This window comes from Sphaerodactylus townsendi, linkage group LG03, assembly GCF_021028975.2.
Source record: "Sphaerodactylus townsendi isolate TG3544 linkage group LG03, MPM_Stown_v2.3, whole genome shotgun sequence".
In the NCBI taxonomy this organism is placed as follows: domain Eukaryota; kingdom Metazoa; phylum Chordata; class Lepidosauria; order Squamata; family Sphaerodactylidae; genus Sphaerodactylus; species Sphaerodactylus townsendi.
Window position 1 is genome coordinate 7,004,650 of NC_059427.1, and position 13,181 is coordinate 7,017,830.

The 13,181-nt window shown below is 44.7% G+C and overlaps 2 protein-coding genes across 7 annotated transcripts in view; both read left to right on the forward strand.

Moving 5' to 3' along the window:
- Positions 1 to 13,181, forward strand: part of LOC125428526 (zinc finger protein 420-like) — an 815,993-nt gene that overhangs the window by 334,967 nt on the left and 467,845 nt on the right. The gene's annotated exons all lie outside the window — the stretch shown is intronic.
- LOC125429276 (zinc finger protein 420-like) overlaps positions 3,726 to 13,181 on the forward strand; it is a 30,991-nt gene continuing 21,535 nt past the window's right edge. Inside the window, exons 1-5 of the mRNA XM_048490236.1 lie at positions 3,726 to 4,662; positions 5,294 to 5,426; positions 6,756 to 6,838; positions 7,269 to 7,395; positions 8,623 to 9,651. Of these exons, the coding sequence (XP_048346193.1) occupies positions 4,189 to 4,662; positions 5,294 to 5,426; positions 6,756 to 6,838; positions 7,269 to 7,395; positions 8,623 to 9,651 (1,846 nt within the window). The 5' untranslated portion in view covers positions 3,726 to 4,188. The remainder of the gene's footprint in view (positions 4,663 to 5,293; positions 5,427 to 6,755; positions 6,839 to 7,268; positions 7,396 to 8,622; positions 9,652 to 13,181) is intronic.

Genomic DNA, 13,181 nt, shown 5'->3' on the forward strand with positions numbered 1-13,181 from the left:
TAAACAACAAAATGGTTTACTTTTTCTTTACAATTAACACTTTTAAAACATCAACATTTAACGTTACAATTCAAGGTCCTGTTCAGGTTGCATTTCAAGTCCTTCTATTTACAGTCTACTGATATTGCCAAGTCCAAATCTTCTTTGCAAGTGGGCTGGCTCCTGAAGACTCCAAGGGCTTGATGAACAGGTTGCAACATGATGAAGGTCTCCAGGAGAACTCTCACCCATTACAACCACAAAAAGAAAAACCCTGAAACAATAAACTCCAACATTTACAACACAAAGCAAAAAAACAACAAACTACCTTCCCAGTAGTTCCCAACACATGTGAAATTACCTTAACAAAGGTGTTAAGGGCTTATAGGAAATCCCAAGGTCCGAGGTCTGGTAGCCTTGTTCTTCTGCAAAGAGCTCTTTCAGCCTCTCTGCTGCTCCGAAGTCTCCACCCCTTACTGGGTCAACCCATTCTGGGCCAACCCATTCTGGGCATGGGGGTTACAATGGCACCCAGGTGAAGCCCGGGGACGGCGTTTCTGCTTATGGGAAGGACAGGAAGCTTATAGGAAGGACAGGAAGGACAGGAAGCTTTTTCACCCCCATTTTGCCCTGGTCGCCATCCCTCCCCCCTTACACCACTGTCCCCAGCCAAGGAGAATAAGGGTCTCTGCACCCAACCCTGGATGGTATCTCTCTGGAACTTTTAAAACTAAATAAGGGCTGGCGGGCACCTTCCTAGTCTCATTATTCACCTATATAGATGAAACAGGCCAAATCCCCAATAAATAGGGTACGGCTATAGTAATTCCACACTTTACAAAAAAGGAGACAGGAAAGGCCAATCAAATTGCAGGGCAGTTAGCCTATTAAACACCTGAATAAATTTATTTGAATGAATGAGTAGAGAGGCAGTTCTGGCCACTGAACAGGCAGGCTTTGGAGCTGGACTCCAGTGATGGGCGGGAAACAAGTACACAGATATTAAATAAATATAAATAAGTGCTAAAACATTGTGTGGTGTGTGTGAATGCACGGGCCCTGGGGGTAACTGTACGGTTGGTTTCCCTTCCATTTTTTTAGTTCCCATCTGGGCAAGCTCTGGATGTCAAACTGTCAATCCCAGATGGATGAGATTTGGTCCAGCTGCCATATTTAAGGCGGGACAGAGGCCAGGCCGCTTGAAACTGATGGATATTTATGTCACACAGAAAAACCATAATTGTGCGTTTGTGTCCCTCTGGAAAAGTACATCTGATTGCCAACCCTAAGCTATTTAGAGCCTGCAGTTTTCCCAGACTACATCTCCAGACTACTGAAATTAGAATAGAATAGAATAGAATAGAATAGAATAGAATAGAATAGAATAGAATCTTTATTGGCCAAGTGTGATTGGACACACAAGGAATTTGTCTCCGGTGCATATGCTCTCAGTGTACATAAAAGAAAATACATTTGTCAAGAATCATAAGGTACAGCACTTAATGATTGTCATATAGGTCTAGTAAGCAATCAGGAAACAATCAATAGTATTAAAAACATAAAATGTAAAAATCATAAAATAAAATCGAAATGTCAAAGCACAGCGCTATAGCTTCATACAGTCATAATTGAGGAGGGAGATGGGTATTGTGAATGATGAAAAGTAGTGCAGTAATTATATAATAAATATATAATAAATAGTTTGACATTATCGAGGGAATTATTTGTTTAACAGAGTGATGGCATTCGGGAAAAAACTGTTCTTATGTCTAGTTGTCTTGGTGTGCAGTGCTCTGTAGCGACGTTTAGAGGGTAAGAGTTGAAACAGTTTATGTCCAGGATGCGAGGGGTCAGTAAATATTTTCACAGCCCTTTTTTTGACCCGTGCAGTATACAGGTCCTCAATGGAAGGCAGGTTAGCAGCAATTGTTTTTTCTGCAGTTCTGATTATTCTCTGAAGTCTGTGTCGATCTTGTTGGGTTGCAGAACCAAACCACACAGTTATAGAGGTGCAGATGACAGACTCAATGATTCCTCTGTAGAACTGTATCAGCAGCTCCTTGGGCAGTTTGAGCTTCCTGAGTTGGCGCAGAAAGAACATTCTTTGTTGTGCTTTTTTGATGACATTTTTGATATTAGGTGTCCATTTTAGGTCATGAGATATGATGGAAAATTAGTTGATGGATATGATGGAAAATTAGTTTTCTGGGTGAAAACAGCAGTTTTAGAGGGCAAGCTCCATGGTATACCAGAGGTTCTAGGGGAAACTCTTCCCTGGATCCCCACCTCCACATCAATCTTCAGAAATTTTCCAGGTCGGAGTTGGCAACGCCATCTCGGGTGTAGAGGGAAGAAAACTTCCATGCTCAGCTGCAGCTCCAACTACAGCCGACCAACAGCCCGGGTAAGAGTTAACACGAACAATTCCGCCATTGCTAGAGAGGCACCTTCCTGCTCGGTACGCCCGACCTCTTCCCACGCTGGAGGGAGGAGGGGCAAGAGACAAGATTTTCCCAGGGAGGATCTGGTGAGTTGCAAATTCATTTGCGAGAGCTGGGGCGTCCCGGGGATGAAAATGCAAGAAAAGCAATTTTAAAAATGGGGGTCGGGGGTCGGTCTTCGGGCCCAGTTAATAGAATAGAATAGAATAGAATAGAATAGAATAGAATAGAATAGAATAGAATCTTTATTGGCCAAGTGTGATTGGAAGTGTAATAAGGGGGGGTCTGCTGGGTGGGGATGATCAAGCTCTCCCCCAATTTACCCCAAAGGGAGACAACCTCCTAAAATAACCCCTTTGAGCTGTTTCAGTGGCACCCAATCTGGTAGCATCTCTGCTTTTCTACAAAGTGAAGCGTATTCATCCTTTGAGTTTAGATAGCAGATAATCTGATTTAAGATAGTTTACTTTTGTACTGTAAAGAAGCAGATGGGGGCAGTAAGGGGTTCTGGCTGAGGAATTCTGAGGAGGGGGTTGTAAGGGAACCTCTTGTGAAAGGAGGATTCAAATGAATGCAGAGAGTAGGAAATCAATCAGAGATGGGGGAGAAGAAGAAGAGTTTGAACTGATACCGCTCCCCCTTTCTTTCTTGTAAGGAGACTCAAGGGGGCTTACAAACTCCTTTCCCATCCTCCCTACACAACAGGCACCCTGTAAGATAGATGGGGCTGAGAGAGTTCCGGGAGAACTGTGACTAGACCAAAGTCGCCCAGCAGGCTTCATGTGTAGAGGTGGGGAAACAAATCTAGTTCACCAGATTAGAGTCCATGTGGAGGAATGGGGAATCAAACCTGGGTTCTCCAGATTAAAGTCCGCCGCTCCTAATCCCTACACCATGCTGGTCCAGGTTCAAATCCTTCCTCTGCTACAAAATGTATGAGCTGTTAGATTCCAGTCCAGTAGCATCTTAGAGACCAACAGGCAACTCTAAGCTGCTACTGGACTAAAATATAACTATTATACTGCAGGCCAACACTGCTATCCTCTGAAACTTCCTTTATGGAATTTATTAGGGAGCCTTTCTCTCCCTCCCATGCTGGGCTGCTGGAAGACCATGACAGACAAAAGACAACTATAAAAGAGGCTGTTTGCAAGAATGGCAGAATAAAATAAAAGGGAGATGTTTTTGATTTTGAATTTTTGATTTTTTGAGTTTTTGATTTTGAATTTTAAAATGGTATCAGAAGAGTTACATTTGTGAAGGTGTCCATCTACAATTACTAGCCATCGAGATTAAAGGAAACTTCCATATTCAGAGGCAGTCAGTCTGAATGCCAGTACCAGGAGGCAATATTGAGAGAAGGCCTCAGCATCTATGCATTGTTGTGCTACTCTGTAGTAACTGGCTGGTCTTTGTGTGAGAGAGGAAGCTAGAGTAGATGGACCAATGATCTGATCCAACCAGGCTCTTCTGATGTCCTAAAATGTCTGCCTTTTGTGCTAGGGAAGTAAACAATGTGCAACCTAGAACCTCCCGCTTTGGTTTTGAACTGCAATACTGAAAGTCACAGGTTGGTTCACTCGACTTGGGCATTCCCTCCTTGAGAGCCATGGCTCAGTGGAAGATCTTCTGCTTGACATGCAGATGGTCCCAGGTTTGATCCCCAGCATCTCCATTAAGGATCAGGTTGTCATGTGAAAGAGCCTGAAACTTCAGAGAGTTGCTGCTGATCATCTGTTCGTGTGTTCTAGTTGGATCAAGAAAGAATATGTCGACAGTGGGAGGGGACTGTTGGGCCCTTCTGGAAGCTGCTCTGGAGCAGGGATTGAAGACAGAAGAGAAAGAATCCACTTGCCCTGGAGAAGCCCAACTGCCTGATGACACCCAAGATGGAAGAAGTGGGGGATTCTGGGAAAGAAGCATGCGGACATTTCCAGGAGAGGAGGCAGTCAGCTCTGACACACAGCGCCTGCACTTCCGGCAGTTCCGCTATCAGGAAATGGAAGGGCCCCGTGAGGTTTGCAACCAGCTACATTCTCTTTGCTGTCTGTGGCTGAAGCCAGAACAATACACAAAAAAACAAATCCTGGACCTGGTGATCCTGGAGCAGTTCCTGGCTGTCCTGCCCTCAGAGATCTATAGCTGGGTCCAAGAAAGCCGTCCAGAAACCTGTTCTCAGGCAGTGGCCCTGGCAGAAGGTTTCATCCTGAAGCAGGCAGAGGGGAAAAAGCAGGAAGAGCAGGTGAGGGAATTTCATTCAGGAAATCTGCAGGGTTAATGTTTTGAGGAAGGAACGGGGGTCCAAACTTCACCAGTATCCCAATCTTTTCTAGAAATATCCCATGGAGAGGACCTTCTTTCTGCTCAATGTTGTTCTTGTGTGTCTATTTAAGGTCTTTTTAAACTATGGTTTTGTTGGTTTTAATGGTTAAGATGTGGTTTAATGTGTATCTTTTTTGGCGGCCCTTATGAGGGCAGAAAAGTGGCATATACATTTTGTAAATATGAACTTACCCATCCACTCTGGTCATTTCTGGAAACTTTGCTTATGGACGGTCCCATCCATCCAAGGGTAGGCACATCGTAATAACACAAGAACAGCCTCCTTGGTTGTGGCCCCAAAATTTTGGAATTCCCTCCCCAAGGAGATTTCTCTGTCTCCTTTTATTATTGGGTTCCCACAAGTCAAGAATTTTTGTTTTATTTGGTGTACCTCCAGTTATATTAACTTACCTCTCTGGTTTTTAGTGTTATATTTGTTCATGTGTAATTTTCTAAATCAGGAACATAAAATAAAACTTCCAGACTTCTACTGTTTTTAATTGCTCTTCCTATTCACTCTTAGAGATACTCTTACATTTTCTCTGGTGCAGGGCCTCTCATCAGATGTGACCGCTTGTCATTCCATCAGATGCCAGCCAGAGAGCATTCCATCAGATGCCAGCCAGAGTCTGCCATTGAGGTGGGTCGTGCAGGAGGGTGCCCGAGACGCTGTTGTCTCACTGGGTAAGGATCAATTCCACATGTTTCAATATGGTTTCTCTCTCCTTCCTGTCCCCGAAATCCAGGGTAACTCTGGTATGTTCCCTTGAACTTACGGGAGGCTTGCACATCCAGCTTCTCTCACACTTTAAAAAGTGATTGCTTTAGAGTCCAGAGAGACAACTGAAACTGGGACCAAAAAAACCACTTGGCGGAGATTAAACTAGAAGGGTCCTGACCTGGATGGTCTAGTTTAGCCCGATTCTGAATCTAAGCAGTGCTTTAAAAACTTAGGAACGCTTCTGGATCCGACCAGCAGTCCATCTCACACAATGTTCTTCTGGAGGTCCATCTCACACACCTGTTCTTCTGGAGGTCCAGTAATAGGTCAGAGAGGCCTTTCCCCAATGTTGTCTCCTGGGCACTGGGGTTCAGAGATTTGCTGCCTCTGAATATGTGAGTTCTCCTTAGTTACCATGGCCAGCAGCCACTGATAGACCTCTCCTCTGAGAATCTGTCCAATTGCCTTTTAAAACTATCTATGCTTGTGGTCGTTGCTACATCCCCTGGCAGTTAATACCCAAGTAAACAAATATTTCCTTGTGTCTGTCCTGAATCTACTGCCCATCAGCTTCATTGGATGCTCTTGAGTTCGAGTATTTTTGGAGGGAGAAAAAGTTTTCTTTGTCAACTCTGTCCATCCCTTATATAATTTTATAAGCCTCTATCATGTACACATGTCCCGGACACGCACAAATATACTTAATTGTCTCTTTTCTAAACCAAAAAATCTCAGGGTCTTCACCCTTCCCTCGTGGAGAAGGTACTCCAAACCCACCCAGCCCGCCTAAACGTCAGGAAAAACTTCCTGACAGTAAGGGCTGTTTGTCAGTGGAATTCACTACCTCAGAGTGTGGTAGAGTCTCCTTCTTTGGAGGTTTTTAAAGAGAGGCTGGATAGTCATCTGAAGGAATGTTTTGATTGGGTGTTCCTGCATTGCAGGGGGTTGGACTTGATGGCTCTTGTGGTCTCTTCCAACTCTATGATTCTATGATTCTGTTCTATGATCTTGGTTGTGCTCTTTGGTACTTTTTTCAGATCTGCAATGTCCTTTTTGAGATGCAGTGACTTTGGATGGGAAATCCAGGATTTCTAGGTAGAGGCAGGCAAGGTCAAACCATGTCCGAATGTCTCTTGCCTTGAAAATCCTACAGCATCACTGTAAATTGACTGCTTGGCTTCCAAGGTCTCATAAGACTGGTCTAGCCTGGGCCATTCAGGCCAGGGTTAATAAACATATAGTACTTATCTGATGAATAAAACATCATCTTTCTGCCTTTTCCTACCCAACAGGTGACAGATTGAGACCAGCTTTAAGCGCTGAATGTCCTACCCTTTGTGATGGAGTTGAAACAGCTTTGGTGCAGCCATATCAGGTAACAGGGGGATCCTTGGGGTGACAGGCAGGGGATAGCCTAGGTGTCTCAGTCCCCCAAACATCTCCCTTTCCCTCTATCAGAATGTACCTCTGGAAAGAGCAAAGTTGGAGTCCAGTGGCACCTTAAAGATCGATGATTTCCTGGTTATACACTTCTGAGAGTGAAAGCTGATTATCTGATAAAGGGAACTTCAACCCTTGAAATCTTATATCCTTTTTTGATGTTAAGGGGCTACTGGACACAAACTTTGCTCTTTTATGGCAGAGCAATGTGTCTGTCCACCTGAAACTGTCCTTCAGGGGAGGCAGTAACTGTCACTGGGATCACAAGAGAGAACGGTCAATTTCACCGTATTTTTGAACTGCAATCAGAAGGGTTAGAGCCAATACAGTCTCTGTGAAGAAAACATATTTATTTCTTCTTTCAGGATCCCGTCTCATTTGAGGAGGTGGTGGTATGCTTCACCAAGGAGGAGTGGGCACTGCTGGATCCGGGCCAACGGGCTCTGCACAGGGAAATCATGGTGGAGAATTATGGGACCATGGCTTCTCTAGGTAACCCTCCCTGTTTCCTTCCTGTAGAAGTGCCCAACAACCATGACTCAGTGATAGAGCATCTACTTGGCATGCAGAAGGATCTCCGGTTAAAGGACCCAGCAGAAGGTGATGTGAAAAACCTCTATCTGAGACTTTGGAGAGCTCTCCTACCAGTCTAAGTTGACAGTACTCACTGTGATGGATGAAGGGTCTGATCAGCCAGTATGGTGTAGTGGTTAAGAGCAGGTGGATTTTAATCTGGAGAACTGGGTTTGATTTCCTACTCCTCCTACATTCCTGCTGGGTGACCTTGGGCTAGTCACAGTTCTTCAGAACACTCTCAGGCCCACCTACCTGACAAGGTGTCTGTTGTGGGGACAGGAAGGGAAAGGAGCTTCTAAGCCACCTTGAATCTCCTTACAGGAGAGAAAGGTGGGGTATAAATCCAAACTCTTCTTCTTCATCATCAATATAAGGCAGCTTCATTCTTTCATGTAATGGCCATCTGATAACAGGGAGAGTCTGAATATGAGCAAACAAACTGAAGCTTGAGCTAGAGAGGGTAGAAGTGCTCTTGACTGGTGAGAAAGTTAAGTTGTGTTGGGTGTACAATGTGTTTTGCAAGGAAGATGAGCCTTCCTTATTCTGAATCAGACCCTTGGTCCATCAAGACCAGTGCTGTCCACTTAGATGGCAGTGGCTCTCCAGGGCCTCAGGCAGAGGTCTTTCTCGCCTCCTGCTGCCTCCTCCTTTGAAATGAGGTGATTTAACCTGGACCTACTGCATGGCAAGCAGATGCTGTACTACTGGGCATAGCAGAGCTCAGGGGAGCTCACAGCATAAATACAATGAAAGTAATTTAAAACTATTAAAAACCAGAAGTATAAATATACTTAACTACAACATGATGGCATTTAATAATACAACAAAACAGTCTCCCGAGATTTAATCACAAGCAAAATGAACACAATATAGAGCTCGGGGGGTGGGGAGGAGTACAATAACTATCAACTACCCAAGTAGAAAACTGTGGCCTGGTCGAACATCTCTCTCTTGCAAATCATTTATGGTCTAGATCTCACTTCACAAACAATTCCACCAGGCAGGGGCCACAACCAAAGGGCTCTAGTTCTAGTTGAGGACAGCCAGATGGCCTTTGCTACTGCCTGAACTTCCTATGTGGTGATTTGGGAACTGTTTTGGATTGTATATAAATCTTTGCTTATAGTTTCTCTCTCTTGTCAGGAGAGGGAGGCAAGAGAAAGAGGAAAAACGAATCCCCCAGAAACTCAGGGGTAAGAATCAGCAGCAGAGGAGGGGAAGAGAAGAGCATGGAGACAGAAATAGAGAAGACAAATGCATCTTCCACTCCTCTGAGCAGCATCTCCCATGAAATCTTAGCCCAAGACACATCTGAGAAAGAAGAGGAAAGGAGCAAATGTCTTCTGTGTGGTGAATGCTTCAGCTGCAAGGCAGATCTTCATGCTCACTGGAGGACCCATACAGAGGAAAAGCTGTTCAAATGCTTAGAGTGTGGGAAAGGTTTCAGCCAGAGGGAAAAACTAATCAGACATCAAGGGATCCACACTGGGGAGAAGCCCTACACTTGCCTAGAGTGTGGGAAAAGCTTCAGCCGGAGAGATAAACTGATCAGGCACCAAGGGATCCACACAGGGGACAAGCCATACAAATGCTTGCAGTGTGGGAAGAGTTTCAGAGACCGGACAGATCTCACATCGCATCTGAGAATCCACACAGGGGACAAGCCATATAAATGCCCTGAGTGTGGAAAGAGCTTTAGCCAGAGTTCATACCTGGCCTCCCATCGAACCATCCACACTGGGGAGAAACCACACAAATGCCTGGAGTGCGGGAAAAGTTTCCTATGGAACCACAGGCTTCTATCCCACCAGAGAATCCACACAGGTGAGAAGCCATATCAGTGTTCCATCTGTGGGATGAGTTTCAGTCAGAAGGTGTACAGTACTGCACATGAAATGATGCACATGGGGAAAAACCCCTATGAATGCTTTGAGTGTGGCAAGAACTTCACCCGTAGCACAACCCTGACGACGCATCAGAGAATCCACACCGGGGAGAAACCCTTTAAATGTTCCGAATGTGGGAAGGGTTTCATTAAGAATTCTGCACTGACACGACATAAGAGAGTCCACACAGGGAAAAAACCATACAAATGTCCAGACTTTGGTGTGCGGTTTTCAGATAGTTCGGCTCTTATGAAGCATCCACAAGTTCTCACAGGGGAAGAATTGTTTGAATGACCAGAGGGTGAAGTGTTCAGGCAGAGGCAAAAATGCTGCCTTCACATTGAAGTGTTCACATGGGGAGGAAGGGGGATCCTAGAAATGTTCAGTACATGGAAAGAAGTTCAGATGGTGCACAGATCTAAGAGTTTTCCCAACCTTGAGAACAACAACTTGTCCCTCAACAGTTACATTTTTATTTTAACTAGCCATACCAGGAAATCTGGCACCTGAATCTTGGATCTCTTGCATACAAAGCTAGTGTTCTATCACTGAGCCATATCCTTTCCCTGACTGAACCTCTCACTAAGCAAATAACACCAACTATTCTGTACCATGCACAATTATTCCAGTCTAAGGCCAATCATTTAAATAAGCTTAGTCGGGAGTAACTTTGCCTACGTTTGCACTGTAAGTGAATTTGGAACAGATGCTGAGGATTAAAGCAGGAGTCATTGGAGTTACCTTATTTGTTTATCTTGTTCTGGGTTTTTGCATTGGTAGTAATGTTTTCCAGTGGCTGCCAATGCAGTGAACTGCTTAGAGAAAAAGAAGAATTCTTCACTGCCTGCAGAAGTCAATCCTGTTTTGAAATTGGAGGTAGACTTTCCACAAGATGGGGACAGACACAAGCCCAGATATGCAGGCAGTGTGTTGACAATAGCTTGTTTTTGAACAATTACTTTCTCCCCTTCTTTGCAGAAAGTGTGCTTAATAATAATAATATTTTAAAGGGTTAATGAATCAAGACTGCCAACAAGCAAAGGAGATCTCACTCAGTCAAAACTTGCCTAGATCTAAAAGTACTGGTGCACTATGATCGCTTACATGGTATGCATTTATTACCCAGCAACCTGACAGCACAGCCGAGCCTGATCTCATCAGAGCTTGGAAGCTAAGCAAAGTTAGCCATGGTTATTACTTGGGTGGAAGACTACCAAGGAAAACTGGGGTTGCTACATGAAGGCAGGCATTGGCAAACCACCTCTGCTCTTTTTTTTTTTCTGGGTCCTGGAGTCAGCTGCAATTTGGTGACACACAATTGTCTTTATATTTTTATGCTTGCTATGGGTTTGACTGATCTTTCTGAAGTTTTTTATGTTCCACTTACTGTTTGTACATGCCAAGGAACTTGACCATTTTGACACCACTGCAGACTTCCATAACACCTGAGGTGCTTATACGTATGAACATATATTTATATAACTGCAGAATAACATTATCCTTTTATTTTAGCCCCTGGGCACTGAGGACTCTGATATAGAGCCTGGAGGCACTGTGCATTCAGAGCTGGCTCCTTGCAAGGAAATGCAAGCATCAGAGCCAGTTCTAAACCATTTCTTGCAAGCTCAGGCAGAACCTGATGCTGTGTAGCTGAAGAGCCCTCAAGAATCTCAGAAGAGCTAAATAATGAGTCAGCTGATCAAAGGAGGCAAAGACAAAGGCTACAGCTGCATAATCCAAGGAGAAGTGCTTGCATTCCTGCAAGGTACGGCAGAAGGCTCTGCCAGATGAAGGCATTTGAGAAGGAATGAACTCTTGCAGGATACCAGCCTCATTATCTGGGACCTTTTATATAAACCCTGCCTTGTTCTTGGCTCTGCCTGGATGCAATGAGTGTACTTCCTGTTAAGTTCCACATGCCTGGTCTTCCTTTGACCTCCATCTGTCAGCAAGCCTGCCTGATCTGCCTGTGCCTTGACTTTGAACTGCCTTGACCACGCCCTTGCCTTGCCCTGACTCTGGACTGTTTTGACTATGCCTTACTTACTGCCCGCTTGTACTCTGGCCATGTCCTTTCAAGCATCTGCCGGCAGCACAGTATGATACAGGGCAAGTGTCCTCAAACTTGTTGAGTCCGTGGACATTTTAGAAATTTTGAGAAGAAGGAAGGGTGCCACTCCAGCATGGCCCCCGCAAAAGCAGAGATGAGTCACAAAATGGCAGCCATGGTGAGGGAACAGTCACAAAATAGCTGCCATGGTTAGGAGATCCCCAAGCCAAATATCCTTCCGATGACAGGGGCAGCTATTTTCAAATGCCTTCTGAGGTCTTTTGAAGCCCTTCCCACTGCAATGAGGTGTAGGAAAGCCAGAAACAGTTCTTTGGGTTGGGAAAGGGAAGAAGTCAGCGGGTTCCAGAAAAATCCCTTGGCTGGTGACATGGTGTCTGCAGGCATTATAATGGGAATCTCTGGTAGATGGTACATGACATGCAGCTTGTTTTGGAGGGTAGCTGTAGTAGGAATAACAAGATTTTTAGGATATAAGCTTTTGAGAGTCAAAGTTCTTGGCAAAGGTAGCTTACACTGAAAATCTTGTTGGTTTGTGAGGTGCAACTCTTCTCAACCCTATCCCTTCCATATGGACATTAGAATTCTGGGTCAGGAAAAAGGCATAGAATTTTGCTTGCTCCATTGGGCATTCACGGTTACATTTCGGCAAGAACAGATGAAGTGACTGTCTACTGAGACAGACCCTTGGTCAATCAGTCAGCATCTCCAGCTGAACCTGGGACTTTTCTTGCCAAGTGGATGTTCTACCACTTAGCCACACCCCCTCCCCTGATGTCTATGAAAATCTAATACCAGAATCTGAATTAAGCCACCCAATATTCTGGTTTCATGTTTTGCACAGACATGGCTGTCCCTTTTCTGGTGAACTCATTAAAACGCTGATGTGTTTGAGGAAGAGACCCTACCAGGAGCGTACCGCCCGGGGGACATGGAATCAAATGTCCCTGGACTGTGGCCATTTAGTTACGTGTGGGGTGGAAAATTGCCTCCCACACTCCTCCTTCCCTGATGACCTGGTGCAATTTTTTTTATTTGGTGGGTGAGGGTGGCTGCCCATGGGCGGGGTGTGTGTGTGAGAAACTCAGATTTTACGCCGGGCTACATTTTCCCTAGATACGCATCTGGACCCTACCAGCCTTGATGAATGAATCAAAGATTTCTGTAATCTTTACAGTCGGCCAGGCAGTTATAAACAAAAACAATGTTTTTGTCAAAGACTGTAGCCAATGGATTACAGCAACTGTTACTTCATCTTCTTTGCACCTCATGGTTTTCCTAAAGAGCAGGCAGGAGTCAGACCAAGGGAGAACATAATTCAGTATATCCACAGTAGCTGTCCAGCATCATTGCACATCAGAAGAATTTTTACTGGGTGTTGATGAAGCTTTTAAAATTGATTAGTTTTATCTATTATGTTTGTAGTATTTGCTATTTGAAAAGCAGGTTGCTGCTCTGGCCAAGAGGGCCTTCTACCAGCTGCCTCTGGTTCACCAACTCTCTCCTGTGTTAGACTCAGCCAATCTGGCCACAATGACCCATGGTTTTGTAATCTTGCAGTTTGACCACTGTAACACATTGTGGCATTGTGCTGCCCTTGAAGATAACTTAGTAACAGCAGGTGGTCCAGAACGCAGCAGCCTGTGTTGTAAAGGGCTAAGGGGAATGTACCCAGAGGTGGGATCCAACCAGTTCTCACCACTTCTCTAGAAGTGGTTACTAATTTTTTCTGAGTGCCGAGAAGGGGT